At 34.7% G+C, this 23,047-nt stretch overlaps 1 protein-coding gene across 1 annotated transcript in view; it reads right to left on the bottom strand.

Annotated features, from left to right (window-relative positions):
• Nucleotides 1-23,047, bottom strand: part of Dpp10 (dipeptidyl peptidase like 10) — a 608,497-nt gene that overhangs the window by 467,387 nt on the left and 118,063 nt on the right. Inside the window, exon 2 of the mRNA XM_026397087.2 lies at nucleotides 4,539-4,653. Within this exon, the coding sequence (XP_026252872.2) occupies nucleotides 4,539-4,653 (115 nt within the window). The remainder of the gene's footprint in view (nucleotides 1-4,538; nucleotides 4,654-23,047) is intronic.

Genomic DNA, 23,047 nt, shown 5'->3' with positions numbered 1-23,047 from the left:
GAAATTGTTACTTATTAAAGGAAATAATTGAATGGTTAACCCACTCTTCAAAAATAATCAAGACCTCTCTTCATAAAGCCCAGAAGTTGCTAACAATTTTTGAAATTAAGGCACCTGTGTCAAATTGCTTCTGTAATAAAATTTGTAATCAAACCAAAATTACAATGAACATGTGTCTCTCTGGTTATAGGCTTGCATTCCTCAGCACTTACCTACAAACTGTGATGCTATTTTGAGCAAAACAGTTTCTAAATTATTCTCAGACTCCATAATCTTTTGTATGCTTTCGTCTTTCAAAAAAAATGACATATATTTTGAAGGTGGAAAAGACTTAGCAAAAAAGAATACTGGGTTTAATTTGTTGTTATTTGTTGGTAAGCAAATTACTATGATCATTGTCATCCCTATCATATTAGATCAGGGGCATGAAAGCTTTAAGAAAATTCCAGAGATCACTGCATTGTCTAGCAAACCAGATATCCTTTACTTCAATGAAATACAGAAACTATTGTTTGAAGCTGGAATATTCTTCTAACATCATGGGTTAAAATTTTGGTCTCTAGTTCGCTACAATCAAGGGGTGGTAAAAACTTCAAAAGGTGGGGCCTAGTGGGAGTATTTATGTCAGTGGGCACATGTCCATGGAGGGATTGGAAAACCTTGGTTTCTTCCTCTTTCATATCCCAACTGTATATGCCATGCAGTCCCATTATGATGTGCTGCCCTGTCACCAGAGGCCAGAAAGAAATGGGTCTGCCAATCCTGGGCAGGAGCTCCAAAACTATGAGCAAAAGTAAACTTTGTAAGTTAATTATCTCAGGTATATGTTAACAAAAAAGAAAAATAGACCAACATGTTTGATAGCAAAGAAGATAATATGTGATTTGATCAAGATTATGTAGCTACACAAGTCATATGAATTTCTGATTTGCACACTTATTGGAAAAGTTGTTCTAGAATCAGTTCTAGAACACAAAGGTATAGTTTGCTGAATAATATTGTATCAGGAGTTTCCCCTCCTGACATATTTCCCTTCTTGGTTGAAAACCTCCGTATGCCTGATGGTTTTAGCTAGATAACTGGACTTTGGGCTCATACTAGTATAACAGATTAAAAGGGAAGAGTGCAATTATCTTTTTAGCCTGTGTTTTCCCTTGTGGGTCTATTCTAGTGTAGTTGAAAGACCACAAGTCTGAGAAGAAAGGATGGCTAGATGCAATTAAAGAACCAGAATCTAACCACAGGCATGCACGACTCCATACAAGTTTTTCTATTTCAAAAGTGTAAATTAGCAGCCTCAATGCACATTTTCATACTCAAAAACAAAAGATCAATAGGTTTTACAGAAAATCCTCCATTATGTGCAATTATAATGCACCCAATAAAAATATGGAAAAATATTAGAAATTAAACTCAGGTTTTTTTTTGTTTTCTGGGCAATGAGGGTAAAAAGACTAGATAACTTCTAAGTATACTTCCAGGCTTATGGCTCAAATCTTAGGCATCAACCTGTAGATATTCTGGTTATACATATTACTTGAACGTGTTTTGTTTGTGCCCACACAGAGGCCATGTAACTTGGCTGGTATCATGCTAGATCCCAAGTCAATGAGTTCCTAACCCATGTCACCTACCCATTTTCATCTATTTATGTAATCATCCAAGTCCCTGGTGGCAATGAGTTTTACAAACAGATGGTGGAGAACACAGGTGTCTGCTTCCTATACCTATAGTTTTTCCACTCCAGCTTAATATTTTTTTCATAATATCCCTGCCCAAAATAGCAGTGAAATCAAATGACATTTGGATATGCAAAATGCTCTAGGTAAACTATAAATCTCAGTAATAATTTCCATTTTTATTTGGATGACTAATGTAATATAGAATGAAATCTTTGGATTTGGGGTACATGGGTTTTCTATATTTGTATCTTTTGTGACTGCAGAAGAAGAGGATTGGAGAGGAAAGCTATGAAAAAGTAGTAGTGCAAGCAAAAGCCACAGGACTTAAAACGTGGGAAGATCTCCACATTTATCTATTAGATGAATGAATGGATAAACAAATGAAAAAACAATCAGACCACTATAAGATTAATTCCAGATTAAGCATTTAGTCATTCTTTTTTGTTATAACTTAAAATTCAATTTGAAGAAGATCTATCTTCTTGAGAGAATTTATATTTTTTTTTCTGGAAAATATCCTTCATGTAGCACAATAGCACAACTATGTTTGACATAAGTAAGTAATGAAAATAGGGATAATCAGAGGAATAGTAGCAGTAGTGCTAGGTATAATAAATAGTTGAACAATATTATCTTACTTAATGCTCATAATAATAAAGTTGGCACTATATAACATGCCAATAATACAGATGAATAAATGAGAAGCAAAGTTAAATATTTCTGATGTAAGCTAATTGCCAAAACACCAAAGGTCAAATGTTTTCTCTGATAAGTGGATACTGATCCATAATGGGCTGGGGCCAAGGGAAAAATGGAGGAACTTTGGATGGAGCAGAAGGGAGGGAAGGGAGAGAGGGGAGGAGAGGGTAGTGTGTGTTGGGGGGAGATGACAGAATGAGATGGACATTATTAATTATGATCCCTGTGTATGATCACATGAATGGTGTAGGTCTACATCATGCACAACCAAAGAAATGAAAAAGTTGTGCTCCAATCATGTAAAAAAATAAAATAAAAAGTTAAACAATTTGCCAAATTTAAAAAAAAAAAACTTGTTAATACAGAGCTGAAACTCTATCTAGAATTTATCTTGCTCTAAGCCCTTTCTTTAATACATGAACAAGTGCATGGAAAAAATGCATATAATCATACTGTGGTTTTATACTTGTGGAAAATGGAAAAGGCTGGGTAGGTCAAGTTTAATTTTATAAGTAGCCATGTCTATGGTATACTTGTTATTCCAAATTTTCAGGGACCCTCAGTGTCTCACTCAACAAAACACAAGAAAATAGGAGGTTGACATACTGGGATATGGACACTAGAATAAGGTTTGAAGATAGGAGTTCTAGAGAAATACCTTCCATCTGTTTAATAGCCACCAACACAAGGCAGCAAAACCAAGCCATTCATTTTGTGTAATTATGCTAAAATTCCTATGTTTAAGTGAAACACCATCTGAACATAAGCTCATCTTCCTTTTAGCAAAGATTCTTGGCATTCTGCAGCAACTTGGAGCCACTGCATTGCTGAATTACATTGTACCACAGATGTACAAATGAGGCAGTTAAGAGAAGGTTCCTGAAGAGAATGCTGGATAAGCCAGCTCTTACCAGGAAATTTTCTTTATTTCTTCTTTTTTCAATTACCTTTCTCTCCTCATTCCTCCCTCTTGGCTCCCGTAAGTCCTTTCTGAGTCTCCTCATATGTTAAATAAAAATGACAAGCTACATTTTTGGCAGTTTATATATTTCAAAGCCAATATTTTTACAAAGATGAAATATTTCACCAAGCACCACATTGGAACAATCGCTAACTGCCATTTGTATAATTAGTCACTGTAATTACTTGACTAAATGACTCTGAAAAAGAGCTGTTGTTAATCACATTTTGTACTTCGGAAAATACGTACAATGTGTTTAAGGAGCTTATATAATAACAAAGCCAGGAACTGGGGTGTAAATAAACAGCATTCAACAACAAGCTACAACTTTAAACTATCAGTTAATTTTTGGAGTAGATCAATCTTATTGTGGAAATGGCTGTTTTTCATAATACTGAACCATATGTGGACATTGAATCTTTGAGGAAGGCAATTGGGTAGGTCATAGCAATCTGTCAGATTTATCTGTTTCTGGAAGACAGTTGAGGGAATTTATCTCTGCCTTCCTTGTTAACACCTATTAAATAGTAGTAAAACTCTTGTGATTTGAAATAGTACCCATGGAAGAATTAAGTCGATTCATAACTTCTATATTCATGTTAAACTCTTTAATCTGAAGAACACAGTCCAAAGATCATTGAAAGGGCAATTTAGAGAAATTCTTTAGTAGGGATAAAACACAGAATTTAAAACCTTCAGGAAAAAAAGAAAAAGAAGACAGAGGAAGAGATACAGAGATACCTGCATTTAGAGAAGTAAATTGTTATTTTTTTTAAAAATTTGATATTCTATTTGTCAAATCCTCACTTTCCATTTCTAAAAAAATGGGTTATTATCCACAGACAGACATTTCTAGACTCCACTCCCTCATCTTCAACCCACACTAAAAGTCAAATGTCTCATACGTTTAGCAAACTGACAAACATAATAATTCTCTAAGTAGCAACGGAGACTAAACACCTCCTTGGCATTCTCAATTTATATATTTTACATTTTCAGTTTCCAAAAAAGTCTGCATGATATTTGAACTTCAAAATTACTGTGCCATTTGCAAAATGTCTGATTATGCTTTTAAAAAAAAATCCAACCAATGCTAATGTGTCCTCAGATACCACATATTGCTACCCTCTTAAGGCATTTGAATGTGAAATTATCATCCACAATACCATCATAAGAGAGGAATAAAGACAGATTACCTGGGGTTAAGAGGATGACTGACATAGTGATGAGTGAGCATACAACTAAAATCACCAGCAGGGCAATAGCAATTCCCTTCCAGTTTCTCTGTGGAGGGCTGTTACTTCCCAGTTCCTACCGAGATAGAAAAAAAGAAGTTTCATAATTATACATGCTCCAAGAGAAATATATTCATAAAGGAAAGATTCAGTGCATGGCACAATCACAGTTTGAGTGCTGATTAGAATCCATTTCCTCTTTGGTAACTCATTTAATTATTCAAAGGTGCATATATTATAAATGGCTATCTTTTGGGGGGCAATCGGATTTCTCTGAAGATAACCCAGCAGAACTTTATGCCTGCTGTCAAAAATATATCTGGTGTTTGAATGAATTGACTGTAAACACCAGGATGATAGCCAAAATATTCTGCAAAATAATTATGGAAATAAAGTGAGTCAATTTACATTTATCCATGCTACAATGAAACCCACAATAAGGATTTACATACAACTGTTTTTGAAACACAGTCAACTACTTTTCTAAGTGGATAGGGGAAAAGATTAGAAATGGGAAAATCACCCCAAATGCTCCTCACAGAACAACAGTGCTCATTGATCAACACAGCAGGTTCTTTTTAAACATCCCCACCATTCATAAAAACCAACAAGACATAGTAACTAGTTTAAATAAGTGCTTCTCTATTAATATTGATGCTGTTGTTTCAGTGGGCAATACACATGATATTGGCAAGGAGGTAAGATGGATGGAGAAAGATAAACTTGAATACCTCTCACAATGTATGCAATAAGGATTTTCATTTTTCTTTTTTTATTTACTTTTTATTTTTTATTGGTTGTTCACAACATTACAAAGCTCTTGACATATCATATTTCATACATTAGATTGAAGTGGGTTATGAACTCCCAATTTTACCCCAAATGCAGATTGCAGAATCACGTCGGTTACACATCCACAATTTTACATAATACCCTATTAGTAATTGTTGTATTCTGCTACCTTTCCTATCCCCTACTATCCCCCTCCCCTTCCCTCACATCTTCTCTCTCTACCCCATCTACTGTAATTCATTTCTCTCCTTGTTTATTTTCCCATTCCCCTCACAACCTCTTATATGTAATTTTGTATAGCAATGAGGGTCTCCCTTCATTTCCATGCAATTTCTCTTTTCTCACAAAAACAGCATGGTACTGGTACCAAAACAGGCGGGTGGACCAATGGTATAGAATAGAGGACACAGAGACTAATCCACAAAGTTACAACTAACTTATATTTGATAAAGGGGCTAAAAGCATGCAATGGAGGAAGGATAGCATCTTCAACAAATGGTGTTGGGAAAACTGGAAATCCATATGCAACAAAATGAAACTGAATCCCTTTCTCTCACCATGCACTAAAGTTAACTCAAAATGGATCAAGGAGCTTGATATCAAATCAGAGACTCTGCATCTGATAGGAGAAAAAGTTGGCTCCGATCTACATATTGTGGGGTCGGGCTCCAAATTCCTTAATAGGACACCCATAGCACACGAGTTAATAACAAGAATCAACAAATGGGACTTACTTAAACTAAAAAGTTTTTTCTCAGCAAGATAAACAATAAGAGAGGTAAATAGGGAGCCTACATCCTGGGAACAAATTTTTACTCCTCATACTTCAGATAGAGCCCTAATATCCAGAGTATACAAAGAACTCAAAAAATTAGACAATGAGATAACAAATAACCCAATCAACAAATGGGCCAAGGACCTGAACAGACACTTCTCAGAGGAGGACATACAATAAATCAACAAGTACATGAAAAAATGCTTACCATCTCTAGCAGTCAGAGAAATGCAAATCAAAACCACCCTAAGATACCATCTCACTCCAGTAAGATTGGCAGCCACTATGAAGTCAAACAACAACAAGTACTGGCGAGGATGTGGAGAAAAGGGTACACTTGTACATTGCTGGTGGGACTGCAAATTGGTGAGGCCAATTTGGAAAGCAGTATGGAGATTCCTAGGAAAGCTGGGAATGGAACCACCATTTGACCCTGCTATTGCCCTTCTGGGACTATTCCCTGAAGACCTTAAAAGAGCATGCCACAGGGATACTGCCACATCGATGTTCATAGCAGCACAATTCACAATAGCTAGACTGTGGAACCAACCCAGATGCCCTTCAATAGATGAATGGATAAAAAAAATGTGGCATCTATACACAATGGAGTACTATGCAGCACTAAAAATGACAAAATCATGGAATTTGCAGGGAAATGGATGGCACTAGAGCAGATTATGCTTAGTGAAGCTAGCCAATCCCTAAAAAACAAATACCAAATGTCTTCTTTGATATAATGAGAGCAACTATGAACAGAGCAGGGAGGAAGGGCAGGAAGAAAAGATTAACATTAAACAAAGACATGAGATGGGAGGGAAGGATTTTCATTTTTCAATGGATCTTTGCTCTATTCTGTTGAAAGGAAATATATAACCACAGTTCACCAAAGCAAAGCATGGACAACATTGATTTCATATGAATGCCAGGGTTTTTTTTCAATATTGTTTAAAAACAATGAGTATTTCATATCTTTCTTCCTAATCTATTCCCCAAACTCTACAGCCTTTCCAGGCAAAATTTTCTTTAATTAGAAGTAGCTTACTTCATTCTGGGAAAAACATGAAGGTGTTTAGTTCACTATGTGTGCATTAATCATACAAGAAGCCACAGAACAGCTTTGATTTAAACTAAGATTAACAGGATAGAAACATTTTAATAGTTTGTAAATGTCTTCCTGTGACTCACAGATTACAACATTGCTGCCAGTTTTCACCTAGTGATTTTGGCATTGAATTCTGTCATAAAGAGGAAATTGAAATAATTCAATAAAACAAGAAGAATCTGAGCAGAGGAGTTTTTGTTTGTGGTCCCCCTTCTCTCATCAACCACAGTTTGTCTTTCTGATGAACTAAATCTAGTAAAGGTCAATTGCATTGTTACTTTTTTTTAATGACTCACTCTACACCTAATTTCAAATAATGTTTATTTTCTAACACCTCTACTCCTCTTGTACTTTGTTTATAATTTTCATTCATATTTTCCATACAAATAAAGAAAGTGGTTTTCCCAAATTCTTAGGTTTAGAGTAGCAACTTCATGTCAAGCCACAGTTGTCTTATGATCATATACCCTTATCTGGAATGAGGAATTCTTGCAGAAACTTTTGAGTTCCTTCATCAGAAGGTGTGTGCTTGATTCTCCTTGACTCCCCACAGTAACACCCTATGTCAAGGATCCTTGGAAGCCAAAAAAAAGTAGGAGGGTTGCAGCTGTGAATCAAAGTCACCAATGGCTCTGAAGATGGTGAAACACTGATTAAGATCTAAGAGAGTAAAAGAGGGGCAGGAACCAATATCACGTGGGCATCTAAGCCAAGAACAGTAAACACTTTCTTAGCAATTCTAAACAAGTTCTATTGTTTCACAGTTCAAGGAAAAATAATAGGAATTTAGCAATTATAACAGACTTTTCATTCCAGTGAAAGAATCAAGAGGAAATCACAGATTCTAATCTACTGATTCTGATCTTTACGCACTGCCACTCTAACTACAGATAAACCTGCAGAGAAATGACTTCTGACTGTGTCTTCCAGTGTTGGAACATGATAATACCATGTAATGTCTGAAACATTGTCTAACACAGGGATTTAGATATCTTAGTGTATGCCTGGCATTTTACTAAGTATTTCATATTCATAATATCACATAATCCTCAAAATAATCTTGTGAGATTACTATTATTTTGACAGACTTGCAAATGAGAAAAAATGGGATTTAGAAACATTAATTACTATCTGCTTATAGTTAATAAATGGGAGAGATAGGGGTCCTGTCCATAAAGTCTGGGTACAAAGACCATAACGTTAACTAACATAATATTCTTTGTCTAAAGTTAAATATTTCTCAAATAAGTAAATTAATAAATCAATAAATTACTTAATTATTTGGAACCATATATTGGCACAATACCTTGGAAAATTTACACTGATACTCTAAATTCAGTAATTCTTTCAAATAAATTAATATTTTCACAGTCATAGCCACCTATGGAAGCATATCATTTTAAAAATAAGAAGATGTGTTTGAATGAGAAGAATTTTTCTGTTCATAAGGTGATTTGCATAAAAATGAATGGCTTCTCTAAAATGACTCATAAATGCCCACAGCTTATAGAAGTCCCTGTTTAATGACTGCTGACTTGCTGATCTCTCAGAATGATTCTGTCATTTCCATCCTCTTACATTGTATACTACAATAATATTTCAAAAGCACGCTTTCATTATGTGACTTTATTCTCTAAAGTCCTTTTACATTTCACCCCATGTAAATGATCAAACACAAATGTGTGAGTCTAGACAAGTAATTGTCTTTATCTAAACTTCAGCATTGTCTCCTTTGGAGAAAGAACTTGTAAACCCATACTATCTGATTACCATTCCCTAGATTTGCTTCAGGAGCTTCAAATGACATTCACATTACCATTCCATTTCTAATTTGGTTTCATCCAATCCTTTTTGTTATAGTCTACATCTTGAATTCCCCCAAAGGCCCATATGTTAAAGGCTTGATTGACTGCCTATGTGGTACTATTGGAAGGTGGTAGGACCTTTAAGAGGTGGAGCCTAGTGGAAGGAAGTTAGGTCTCTGGCAGCATGCCCAGCCCCTTCTTGGCAATCTATTTCCTCTGCCACATGATCCCCACCATGATGTACTTAGCCACAGGCCCAAAGACATTACTACCAAGTGGTTTTAAACTGAAGGCTCTGAAACCATGAACCAAAATAAACCTGTCCATCTTATATGTTGTTCACTTAGATATTTTCTCACAGTGACAAAAACCAATACATTTTTCATATACATCTAATTATTGACCTTGTCAATCATTCCACATTCTGCTCATGTGTCTCTTTCCCTGGGAGTCTCTCCCAATTATGTAAGCCAGACATGATTTTTCTTCCTGAAAGTCCATTGTAACAATAGGTGTGATCCCACTCTGCTATTTAATATCTGTAAGATTGCAAAGATACTTCTAAGCCTCAGTTTGCTTTATTAAAAAAATCTGAGTAACTGGAATATTACTTTTAAATATTGTGAGGATTAAAGTCATATAAAGTTCATACCACAGTATGCAATAAGAAAGTTCACTACTTGTTAAGTTCTTTGTTCTCCTTCAATGTACTCGGTGAGAGTTACTCTTTTTCATCATTCAAGGCTCCTCCCTAGTGCTCCTGTCTCAGGGAAGTCTTGTCTGACTAATTTTTCTAACATAAGAGGCCTTGTCTCCTTCTATATTTGCATTCAGCTTTATTTTATTCATTATATATTGTATAATATATTAAATATTCCATAATATTCATATATATATATATATATATATATATATATATATATATATTTGGAGTATACCATACATATGTTTTATTTGACATTCATATTAATAATATACAGTAATCTCTTTAAATGTTCATTTTATTTGCTTAGGGGGACCTCACAATTTTAGTAACCTAGTTCATTTTGTTCTTTTCTATGTTCCTATCACCTCACACACTTATTTCTCAGATCATAAAATATCATTGACTGAATGACAATGAAATGAATGAATGATAGCAACATTATGCTAATGGTGGTGGTGTAGTAATTGCTATTAAAATCATGTACAATAATTCATCACATCCCTGTTTTAGTTGTTAACTTCTTAAAATAAGAATTGCTTTTTAGACAACTTTGATTCCTGAGACCACTTAACAATCTCAGATTCTTAGAAGAGATACCTAGAAAAAAATTACCCAATTAATTATGTGGTAAAAATAAAGATAGGAAGGTATGTAGAAATTCAGGACCATTGGTTAAATACACAATGACAGCAAACTTTTTAATTGTGATTAATTGCTTAAGATTAAGTCAACTGCAATTATTTTTAGCATTATTCATCTGATGCTTGAATTCTGAAATTGTTTCCATTCTTCAAGCTCCCTCTTGAAAAGACAACCTCATTCAATGATAACCTCTATTTCTGAGGAAAGTAGTCAGGATCAATTTGCTTTTTGATGATCTTCTATCACTCAACATCTGAAAGCAATCAATTGCACCTTACAGGCCACAGAAAATGTATGATGCTGTGTGGCAGCCTAAGATGTGAAATATGTACAGAGTCCCACATCTAGATGTTATAGATGCAGAAGAGAGTCAGTGTTGGGTTATGATATCAGAGAGTTTGGGAGTTTTAAGAACAAATACTCTAAATACCCATATGTAGTACTACTTTTGTAAATTAGTTCTCTAATTGGTGAAGGCATCAGTTGAGATATAAACATGCACTGACTGATGACGTTTAGGTCAATAACAAATTACCTATAACATGGTATATACAGCCTAGGTATGTAGGAATTTATATCATATAGGTTTATGTAAGTATAATTTATGATGCTTGCCCAGTAACAAAGTTGCAGAGGGACATAATTTTTAGTATGTATCTCTATTGCTGAGTAGCCCTATGACTATATTTGCCTTCAATTTCAGATTATGTTCAGTACTGTGATTGATGAAAACCACATTAATGTTACTGACCAAACCAAAATGGATCTATAACCTAGCTATTCATATTATATCTATTGCCAATCAAATTATTCTTCACTCTTCAGAGAAGCTGAGTTTATAGGAAGAGCCTGACTACTATGAAGATAGTTTATAAAAATCCAAATGAATTTTTAATTTTTCCAGGTGGAAAGAGAATGATACCAGAATTCATAATAAAAAGGAAGAAAATCAACAACAAAAAATGACAAGCAAGGTTTCTATGTTATTTCATTTAGCAAATAAGGAAAAAAAGCTTAACCATCAGATTTGTTTTCTCTAAAAATAAGGTAATGTACATAGCATCGAGATTTGCTTATTTTAATTTTAATTGTAATCCATTTATACTTTCCTCTGGAAAACAAGGATGCATTCATCTGCCATATCTGTCCTGGAAGAAATACAGTCTTTCTATATTGTAAAAAAATCTTAAAAGTGTTAATATTTAGAAAAAAAATTTAAAAGAAAAAATCAGTGAGATGTTGAAATTATGTTTTTAAATTGATTGTGGGTGTGTTAATACAAATATATTTTCTTCAACCACATGTCTAAGAAGCACTGAAAAGTTTTTTTTTAAAATATCTTTATTCAGGCTTTAAAAGATGTACTAGATCTTCAGTGAGTGTTAGCACTCATTGTAGGAATTCTTTAGCCTGTTTCCCTGTTTCTCAACATCATCACACCAGTTATCCAAAAACTTATTCTTCACTTGTTTTCCTCTTTCCTGTACTTACTCTTTTGCTTCAATACTTTTCTGATCTACTTAATTCTTCACAAATACAGACTCAATCTTTTCTAGGACAAATTTGATAAAATTCCTCATTGTTTTAAATGAAGCAAAATATTCCTATCAATTCATTTCCTGTTTAATAGCTAAAAATTTTGAATTATTTTCCATTTATTTTTATTTTACTGAGTTTTCACATTTTCAACAGTACAATTTTCAATTATTGATAGTTCATAAACAGTCCAAAGACATTCATACTTATTCTGAAAACAAAGTAAAAATAATTTCAAATTTTCTAAATTGTTTCATGACATTAGAGAAGTGCAGAATTTTCAAATTAAGACTTTATAAAAGATACCATACCTGGAATAAGCACTAAATCTTTGAAAAATGCTTTTATGGCATAATTAGAAAATGTTTATCCAGTTTGACTTTGAAAACCTTAAGTTAGTAATTTGACAGTTGGCCAGTTCCCTTTAAATAATACCACATATAATGGAGTAACTTGAGTGTACCAGACACTGCAATAGATGCATCTAGAAATACAAATGAAAACATGGCCTGTCTCCAGTGAGGACCAGGCCTAAGGAAGTATTTGCTAACCACCAAGATAACAGAATTGAATAAAGAAGGTTAAACCAAAAATCACAAAAAAATTTATGGGAAATGAGAAGGGAAATGAGAACTTTCTAATGTTTATTTAAAATATTGATTTAACACAGTCAACATTTCCTAAGAAAGGTGGTGGACAGTTGAATTACATAACTATGCAACATCTGAACTGAAAGGAGAAATCAGAGGAGTTCATTTTTTAAGCTGAAAGTAAACTCACACATGTGAGTGTTTGGAACATTCTAAATCATCTGAATTTGTTTTTTCTTTCAGTAAAATAATTCATACAATCTATACACTAGAATGGACTAATAAGATAAAAGAAAATAAACAATTTTCAAGGAATTTAAAAAAGCTGTAGGCCTATAGATTTGGGGTCCAAGAAACAAATAATTTCTGTATCATTTAAAACATATTGAAAGATAAAAATTTTTTGACTAAGTCCACAGAATTGTCTTAATATATTTGAAAAATATAGAATGTGTAAAATTTTAAATCAATTAAAAAATGTAAATGTACATAACTAGTGAATTAACAGAGTTTAAGTAACAAATATGAAGTATTGCTCACTATTAGGATATAGTTATGAAAAATTATATAAAACATCTCTTAAAAATATCAATAATGAAAATATACTCATAGTGACCATTGCTTGTATTTAATTTGCAGTTAATTAGTGTCCACTTCTTCTTACAATTGTTCATTAAATTGATGACCATTTACATTTTATCATTTAACCCTACTTCTCTGACTCTATGCAAAGTAAAGTGTGTGTGTAATATATATATATATATATGTGTGTGTGTGTGTGTGTGTGTGTGTGTGATCACAAATTTCACATTTTTCTAAATTATATTCATTACAGGTAATGTGTTGACCTGCCTGAGGTAGTGCTAAATCATTGCTCCTCAAAGTACAAGCTATGGGCCAGAAGCATCACCTGTAAGATTGTTAGAAATGCAGAATGAGTGTCTTTTGTAACTATTTGCTTCAATACTTTTTTGTTTTACTTTCATTTGATTTTGTCTGTTCGTTATTAATTTGTTTATAAGAGACTTAGCAATTGCAATTTGGCATTTATCATTTCCCAATATATGTGATTGTTGGTGACAGGATCCTAGAGAATTACCATTAAATTAAAAACAAAGATGACAGCTATCATCAATACAGTATGTAGTATTAGTTTTACATTTCTCATGTCATGTCTTAGAGGTCTGGTTTGGGGGTAACTAAGCATAAGTAAGCATCTATGATTCTGAACATAATTATGGTTTTAAAAAGCAACTAAAACTGTTTTTAAAATACAAATAAGGATGTGAGATTTGAGAAAGGTAGCAAACTAGGAATCTCAGGCTCTCCTTCCTTCACAGACACATCAAATAAATAACCAACAACTGATTTACAGAGCCTCATGTGGCTCTGGTAACCAGTATCTGCAGCAACCAAGTGAATGTCTACTTGAAAAAAAGCCCACTGGGAGGCTGAGGCAGGAGGATGGGATCGAAAGTTCAAAGCCAACCTCTGCAACTTAGTGAGGCCCTAAGCATCTCAGTGAGACCCTAAGCATCTCAGTGAGACCCTGAGTCTAAATAAAATACAAAAACAGGCAGGGGATGGCTCACTGGTTGTGCCTCCCTGGGTTCAAGCCCCAGTACACTACCCTAAAAAAAAAAAAAAAGCCACAATAGAGAAGATAGAAAGTTTCATGGCATTTTTGTTTGCAAATGCTACACCCTGGCACAGTAAAAGCAACAGGAAATAGTTTAGTGGTAGAGAACATGGTAAGCATGTGCCAGGCCCTGGGCTTGATCTCCAGCACCCTCAATAAATAAAAATATAAATCCATGCTAATAAAAAAAAGTGTGGTATTTAGGAAAAGATGAGAAGCAAACTGTGTTTTAAAGAGAAAAGTTATATGACCAGAAACATAAATAGGCAGATTTATATTTTGGTTTCTACTTTCTCACCACACCTTTTCTGAAAGAAAGGGCAATTGAAATTGCATACAACATTTCAATAAGACATGGTACTAACTAAATAAGGGTGTCAGTTTTTTCCACTACATTCTATTACCAATCTGCTTTCTGCGCAAACCTTTCGGGAGGGCTTTCTCTTGCTTCTCGGACACCACACTTTCTTGTTATATATCCTCTGTTTTCAATCACTTCTCTAATATCTCTCACATGTGGAGTTTCTCAGACCTTAACCCTTGACCACCTCATTTCTCTTTCTGAATACCACATATAGTGATCTCAGTGATACTTCTTGTATCATTCAAATTTTCTATCAACTTTATATGTTGATATTAATAAGAGGATGCATAGAAAAAAATTCATAAAAAAGAAAATACTATCTTCTGTCTATATATAAATGTTAATATCAGTTGCTATTTATAGTATCTACCAATTCTTAATATGCCCCTCAGATTCCTACTATTCAGGTGCCTGCTTTTGTTCAGCTTTGCTGAGAGAATGCCATGCTACAAAGTAGCATCTAAAACTTGATCCAAGGTTTTACATCTTTCAGATCTGGATTCTTGATAGCTTGTTTCTATCGGCCCATTTAAATGGTTCCTTACCTTCATGTAGGTCATGAATACCCACCACATTCAGCATCATTTGAAAGCTGTTTGATATAAAAATTACTCAGTCTATCCCACAGCTTCTGAATTTCCTAGGCCTGAGCAGACCCAACAATTTCTTTTAATAAGCTTTCCAGGTGATTCTGCTGCATACTGAAGTTTGAAACACATTCCCTGAGATCAGTGCTATTCAACTCTGGGGTCACCTGTGGCGTTGTACAGATGCAAATTATTTATCCCCAACCCAGACCTATTGAGTTTCTGGGGAGGAGCTGAGAAATCTTTGTTTTAACAAACTGCAGATTATTCATGTGCACAAGAAAGTTTGAAAACCTTCAACATAGAGATTAAGTCCTCTACCATAGAGATTAGTTTTGGAACAGCTAAAATGATCCAGAATCAGATGAATTTGGTGAACACATTATGGCTTAGAGATTTGGGAGTCAGTATACCCAAAGTTCATTCTCCATTGATCTACTTACTAGCTCTGTCACATACACAATTAATTGACTTAATCTATACAAGCATAATTATAAACCTAATTATTCATGCCTAAGATATATGATCAGGATTATTAATCTTCCTTTAAACTTACTATTTTTAAAATCATCTTTAAGTCTGAACTGAGTTTCTCCTGGACAGAAACGAATTCATACCCATCCTTGCATCCCTAGCACTTGGTAAAGCACATATTATGTATTCTGAAAATATGTGGAGTAAACCACTGTGTTCAACTTTATGTTCTGAATAGAGAATAAGGATGTATCTCAGCAACATGTGGACTCAGAGATGAAGTAATTATCCACCTGAAATCTACAGAGAAAAGCATCCTATGAGCCCAGTTCTTAAGCCATCCCAGATGCTATATCTTTGTGGTTCAAAGAACACTAAAGGAATGTCAGAGATTTACAAATTGGAAATATAGCCCTAAAATTCTGGGGATGGTTAACCAGTATAAATTGCTAAGAAGCCAATTATCTTAATATTGATTTCAGGAGATGAAGGGGCTGCACATATATTCTCTTCTATGCATGCCCTAACTAGTATTTAACAAACTAGCCTCATTGTAAAAGGATGGCTTCAGTTTATTGTTCAAGGAGATGCCCAGATATTAAATGGATGGAAGGAAAGAAAAGAGAAAGAAAGGTGGTAAGACAGAAGGTAAGGACTCCAGATGAACTAATTGCCACCAGTAAAGAACAATCTACTGGGGAAGAGTAGATGTTCATTTGACAATAGAGGAACAAAAGAGAAAATAAAATGTTTTTTTTTTTTTTAAATACTCAACATTGTGGTGCAAGTTGTCAAATGTGAAAGGAATCTAGGGAAGAGAGATCAGCCCTGGTGTTAAATGTTAAGTATGGGGAAGATCAATTCTATTCTGGCCCTTCCTCAGTTAGAAATCTAGATTAAAAGAAGGTCAGATATAAAAGGTGGACAAATGTCACCCCAGGCCAAAGGGAGCCCCCACTCCCCACTATCTCTTCAAGATGTGTTTAATGTGTTTCTTTTTCTGGTGCTAAAGGTTGTAATTGCCCAGGAGTCAAATTAAGATTCCAAACAAAGGTTAAGCAAAATACAGCTGCTTGAAAAGAGCAAGAACAGCTGCAGCTTCAAGTGAAGTTCAAGGCCAGCATTATTAATTTGCCCTTCATAACACAACTGACCTTTAGTTGCTGCCGAGCATCTGGGGGAAAATTTGGCAATTTACCCGGTCTCCTTATCTTAACTAACTGCCTTCTTCTCAGTCATCACTGCTCCCAAGCCAAAAACCATTCCAGTTAGGTTAAGCAGGTGCCCATTTTCAGGAAGTATTGCCACAGGAAAGTTGGTGGCTAGGAAGAGTTATTTCAGCCAAAGAACTTGGGCTTTGTCCAGAGTTAAAACCCATATTGAAATAGAAACAAACAATTTACATAAATCAAAACATGATTTTCTCCATACATTTATTTGGTGAGCATTTATGAGGAACAATGAACTCTAAAAAAAATTAAATATAAAAAATTTGAAAATTAAGCATTTATTGTAAAAATTTCAATGGTGCCCTTTAAATAGGAGGAATAGAGATATAGTCTCTTATTATTTTAAGTTTAAACATAGTATTTGTGGGGAGAATATTTTTCTAATACCATTTTTATATATAGAAATTTAATATCATAAAGAGGTAGCTGCGGGTAAGATATCAATTTTATAACTTTTCCTTCACAAGAAAAAATAAAGAGTACAAATTAACGAAATGGGGCAGAACAGGAACTAAATGTGCTTTTAATTATTTTTATTGCTTTTGCCATTAAAATGTTAATATGTAACCATACAGGTATTTAAAAAGGAAAGAAATAATAAATTACATTTCCTCTGTTACAATCAGTATTTCATGCTCCTTTTAATTATACATTTTAAGAATATGTGTGTTAACCTTTCTACTGTTCTGTTGGTTAATAGCCAATTTTAACACATATATACTATGCATAACACACTACGCGATTAAGAAAAAAGAAGTTAACAGAGGTATGAGCCTTTTATTTAAATCTGTAATAAGGTAGTATTCTGTATTCTGGTTACTTTTTCCAGAAAGTCCATGGACCAGGAATAATTAAATAAGCCCAAGGTAAGTTACACTTTATCTGTCTAAGCATGTACCACATCATTTGTGCTCTGCTTAAAGGAGGATTCCTCTGGCTGAAATTTTTGTTTGGAGGAATAAGGCAATTACTGGCCTCAAAGCCAGTCAATGTTTCTATTCATCTGCTGAAGAGAGCCTTCTTTTTCCTGAGCCTTTGTGAACAGAGTAGCCAGTATCTGCAGCAGTCCCTAGACTGTCCCCCTCAGCACATCAATTTTTAAATAGACCATTCCCCACACATTTCAAAAAGAGCTTTGCTCCAAAGATTCATTTTGCCTGAATTATTAGATTAATGGCTGTTTAAATCTAAGTTGGAGTATTCTTTTGTTCTGTATTTATTTTTTATCCTTCTGTACTTTCATTCCCAGGAGACGAAAACAAAATTCTCTCCACCTTGTGTGTACCTGAGGGAGGAAGGGACAGGGAGTGACAACCCATCTGCCAGGAAGAGATAACTAACTTCCTGTAAAATCATCACTGCTCAGCCACATGAGAAACATTGATTGATTCTGTGGTGATTCTCTTAGCATAACAAAAGTATTCTGGGAGGTTGCTGATGTTTCATAGTTGTCTCGCCCCAATTGTGGGCTTCTTTCTCCATCATAAGATATATAGGTACAAAACTTCCATAGGGATAGTCACAATTAATAAGCTTACCCATGTGGACGTAATCATTTTTTTTCATTTTGTTATGGTTTTCAAGAGATTTTTAAGAGCAAATTAAAAAAGAAAGTCATCTATACTATTTTGGAAATTCCCTTTCTCCAAAAAGCAAAAACTAAGAGAGAAAGTCCTTCCAGATGTAAACTTACAAATGCTAATCTGCCTGCTAGAATATGAACTCCACTCTAGCAGAATCTTTTTTACTTTGTTTCCTGTATCTGCAAAGCTAAATGCCTGGTCTATAGTAGAATTGTAACATTTATTTCACAAATAAATCATCTGTAAAACCAGAAGCATATTTCTGTCATAGATCAACCTACCAGTTCATACATGTTCACCACACTGTGACTGTGTTTTGGGTCTGGGTTTAAAAATCACCTATCCAAAATCATCAGTGATTTCCCCAAGCCTGGATGAGGTCTCCTCCTGAGTCTGCTCATAGAGGCTTGGCTCACTGCTCTGGTGGTACTTGCCAAATTGCATCTGATTGTTCAATTTCATGTGTTTCCTCTGCTAGCCTATAGCTTTGACCAAAAATTTTAATTGAATAGGTTGGGAATATGTGACATAAAGTACAACTAATAATGAGATAGAATAGCTTCTTTTTCAATAAAAATTTCTTTCTTCCTTTTTTTTTTAATGTTAGAGGATTGATTTTGTTTGCTTTATCCCTTTAGTTTGGCTTTCAGGGAAAAACAAGAATGTGAAAAGCAGGAGGTGAATGTCTATAGTCTTAGTTTGACCCTTCTGCAAAAACAGAAGTTACAGATATTTATGTGGATTCTGAGTTCTCCAAAACTTACCAAGTTTTGTATGACCACTATAAAAATACCTGAGGCTGGGGACTCTTTTAAAGATATGTATTTAGCTAAAAGTTCTGGCGGTCTTAGAGTATGGTGCCAGACTCTGCTTGGCTTCCAGAGAGGGCTTCATGGAGGGACAAAGGGGGAAGCCAGCAGGGGCAGAAGAGCATGTGGTGGAGAGAAGCTGATGGCAGGTGCAAGACTTGCTCTCTAACAAACCCACTCTCATGGAAACAGTCCAGTCCTGCCAGAGCAAGAGTGCACTCCGACAGGGAAAATATTAACCCCTCTTAAATGACCCAGTGCCTCTCACACTGTTTACCTTGGTCATCATGCCTGAGCATCCAAAATGAAGCATAGATTGTGTATGAACTTGCATAGAATCTCTCAGGAGATATGAACCTCGCCTTACCATGCACTGTCTCTCCCTCTTTTTCTTCCTTTTAAAATCACCAACTAATACCCGTTGTACCTGTCTTTCCACGTAAGAGATGAATTCCTCTATTGCTACCCTGCATGACTGAATTCTACAGTTTTTGAAGAGCTGAACATAATTCCCTTCATTCTTTCCTTACCAAAAGATCATCTGCATTACCTGGTGGTTTAACAATAAATTTGGAAAATAAAAGAAAGCACTACTTCCTTCGAGTTGAACCATATGAAATAGCACAGGTCCCAATCCACAGAGAAACATGAAGCCTATGCCATGATTATCTTCACATATCCAAAGAAGCCATGCAGCAATCAGAAAAGGAAACCATCAACAGTGCTCTCCGGGCTATCCCTCACTCTGAGTCCCATGACATACAAATCTTCATTGAAATGAGTGTCTAAGAAAATATTAAGTTCATACCACTAAAGATTCTAAGATTAAAATCACATAACCTTGGGGCTGGAGTTGTGGCTCAGCAGTAGAGCACTCGCCTTGCACTGTGAGGTGCTGGGTTCAATCCTCAGCACCACACAATAAATAAATAAAATAGAGGTATTATGTCCAACTATAACTAAAAAATATTTTTTAAAAAAATCATATAACCTCACTCTACTTTCATGTACACTGAGCAACTTCTAGTTGTTCATTTTGCTTCTCCAAAACACTTGTCAATGGAACAAAAGAGCCTGAACAGACTGACCCATGTCCTACAGGCTGCAAGATTGTTTTTCTTTTCTTTATCAATTTACACTTTGGCAGTTTGGTTTATTTGCTAGTCTCTGTGTCCTTGGTTAATGTGAATCTGTACCCCCGAGATGGATCCATTTAATGTGTTTACAAACATCAAAGTATCTGTGCCCCAAAGCTGAATGCCAGGACTTGTACTTCAGAGAATCCATCAAAGTAAATGGGATGTTATGAGAAATGTGGGTATCCAGCTGGTTGACTTGGCTGAGTGATAGCTTGACCTTGGCATTCACCTGCCTTTCAAACTTTCACAACACAAACATTTCAAGGATTCACCCAATATTTTCAATAGAGCATTGAGTAATAGCACATCCTAATATCACTGGAGAATTCTTAGACCCTCAGTAAAAGTGTTTTAATTTGATAACCATGTTTCTCAGTTACAGGGAACAATTTTTGATAAAATATCAACATCAACAATGATAATATACACTTATGCACCACATGATGACATTTTGGTCAGTGATAGACCACATATGCAATGGTGACCCACAGGATCAAATCCCTATTGTCTAGTGACAGTGTCAATTGTAAAGAAGTATAGCACATGTAATCATGTACAGTACATAATGCTTGATAAGGATAATGATAATAAATAACTGTTACTGGTTTATGTAGTTACTATTCTTTTTTATCTGTAGTTTAAAGCATACTCCCTCTACCTTAAACATTTTACTACAAATATCAAGTGTATATTCTGTTATGCCAGCAGCAGCTCATATTTTTCAGGTGTCTTGATGACATCATTTTTCTCTTGTGTTTATTTAATCTCATGTTAGTTTGTTGAGGTAGACCCTACACACAGTAGGCTATAACATTTATATATAACATATAGCTGAGGTGTTTAGTTTCTGTGCAATCTAGGTTTGTACAGGTTCACTCTATGGTTTTCAAACAAGAACTAAGTTGCATTTCTGTGAACATCCCCCATTATATGACTCAGGACTGTTATTATGCTTATGATCCACTGAGACCATGCACTCCAAATTTGGACACTCAACACTTTAGAGAAAATAGCAGCACAGGAAGTAGATGGTAAGCTGTAGAATAAATCCAAAGTCTGTTCACAGAGAATCCATTTTACTTAAATACTTGATGTGTAGAAGTGTTCTAATAACTTAAAATATGATGTTTTAAAGTAAGCATGGATTAAAAATGGCGTAGTATGTAAAAACTACGGGCTACATTTTAAAGACTAAAATTTAGATCCCAAAGATATTTCAAGAAGTAGATTTTGCTGAATATTTGGGCTCCTTTTTACTACTATTTAGGGGTAAAATGAAAGTTTAAAGAATGTTGTTTTTAAATAAGAGCAAAAGAATTCAGACTGTATAGTCTAAGTAAAGACGACCAAGAGAAAGTTTAACTGGTTTTACATGATGTTATTTATTTCTCTACATGTATGGAGAAAGATGTTACTAGGAGGCATTCATTTCTATGGAGTTTACATGAATAATAGCTTAAACAGCACTAAAGAGAATCATTGTAGACCCTGGACAATTCTGAACTCAAGAATTTCTCCTAGAAATATTTAGAACAGAACCCGATGCTGCCTGTGTGGGATGGCTAAGAAAAATTCCATAAGGAAGCAAGTGTTTAACCTGGATGACCCCTTAAAATACTTTTCCAGTTCTAGGCTTTTCTGATTACATAAACTTACAGGAAAGGCAATCAATTTCCCTAGTCTTAAGCTTGGGAAAACATAGTCTATATTATGTAATGGATTTTTAGAGAATGCACAGTGGCACAGGGCTATACATCCATAAAATCCAGCCAACCTCAAGGTCTTTGTATTGATGAATGTGTTGAAAAGTAATGAGTCTACAATGAGGATCTGGTCAGTGACCACTTCATCGTCATAAAAGATAGGTTCTGAAATTCTCATGGCTATATAACTCACAAAAGTTTCCCAGTAGTAGTTATTCTTATTGATGAACGGGCTTAGCATCAACACATCCATCATTTAAGGTAGTAGAAGAAAAAAAATCTATATATAACTAAATATTAATACATTGGCCATAAAAAATTGTCATGATCCTGTTTAAAGCAAAACTGTACTTCACTTCATCCAATATTTAAAGAAAAAAAACAATACACACCATTAATTTGCTAGCTATTGGAAATTTGTGATGAGGAAAATTCAATATGCTATGTTGGTTAGTAAAGCTTAAAGTAAAAAATTTTATGTCTTCACATTGAATAAAATTTGATTAATGACCTTGAGTATTTACTCCAGGGGAGATGAAAGCAATGGTATGTAGAAGGGGCAGCATCTGATTTGTGGTCCCATAACAAACTCTAGTCCCTTCCTGAGCAGTAGAGGTGGAGAGCTGGGAAGACCAGCTAGAATTACTAGGCCTCCTGTTGAGTTGATCTGCCTTATCTTCCTTTCCTTTTAGGGGACATAGGAAGAGTTTTCTTTGGTGGCCAGAAAGAAGAATTTCCCTTACAAGTAACACTCAAGAATTTGAGAAATGAGAAATAATATTATTGCAAATTCATGATTTTTATGCACCATGATTTAGGGGAAAATACAATCATCTTCTCCCAAAAATATATCAACTTGAAGAAATTCTTACTCATCTGGCATCAGTGATATTTTGGGATTAAGACAATCATTTCTGCTTGAAGGTGATTTCAACTTGGTTCTCCTTCTTTCTGTAGTTGAAGTCCCAAATACATGCTTTAATCTGTAGTCTCAA

The sequence above is a fragment of the Urocitellus parryii genome, chromosome 1, assembly GCF_045843805.1.
Source record: "Urocitellus parryii isolate mUroPar1 chromosome 1, mUroPar1.hap1, whole genome shotgun sequence".
Lineage (NCBI taxonomy): Eukaryota > Metazoa > Chordata > Mammalia > Rodentia > Sciuridae > Urocitellus > Urocitellus parryii.
This window is presented reverse-complemented; position numbering and strand designations above follow the sequence as displayed.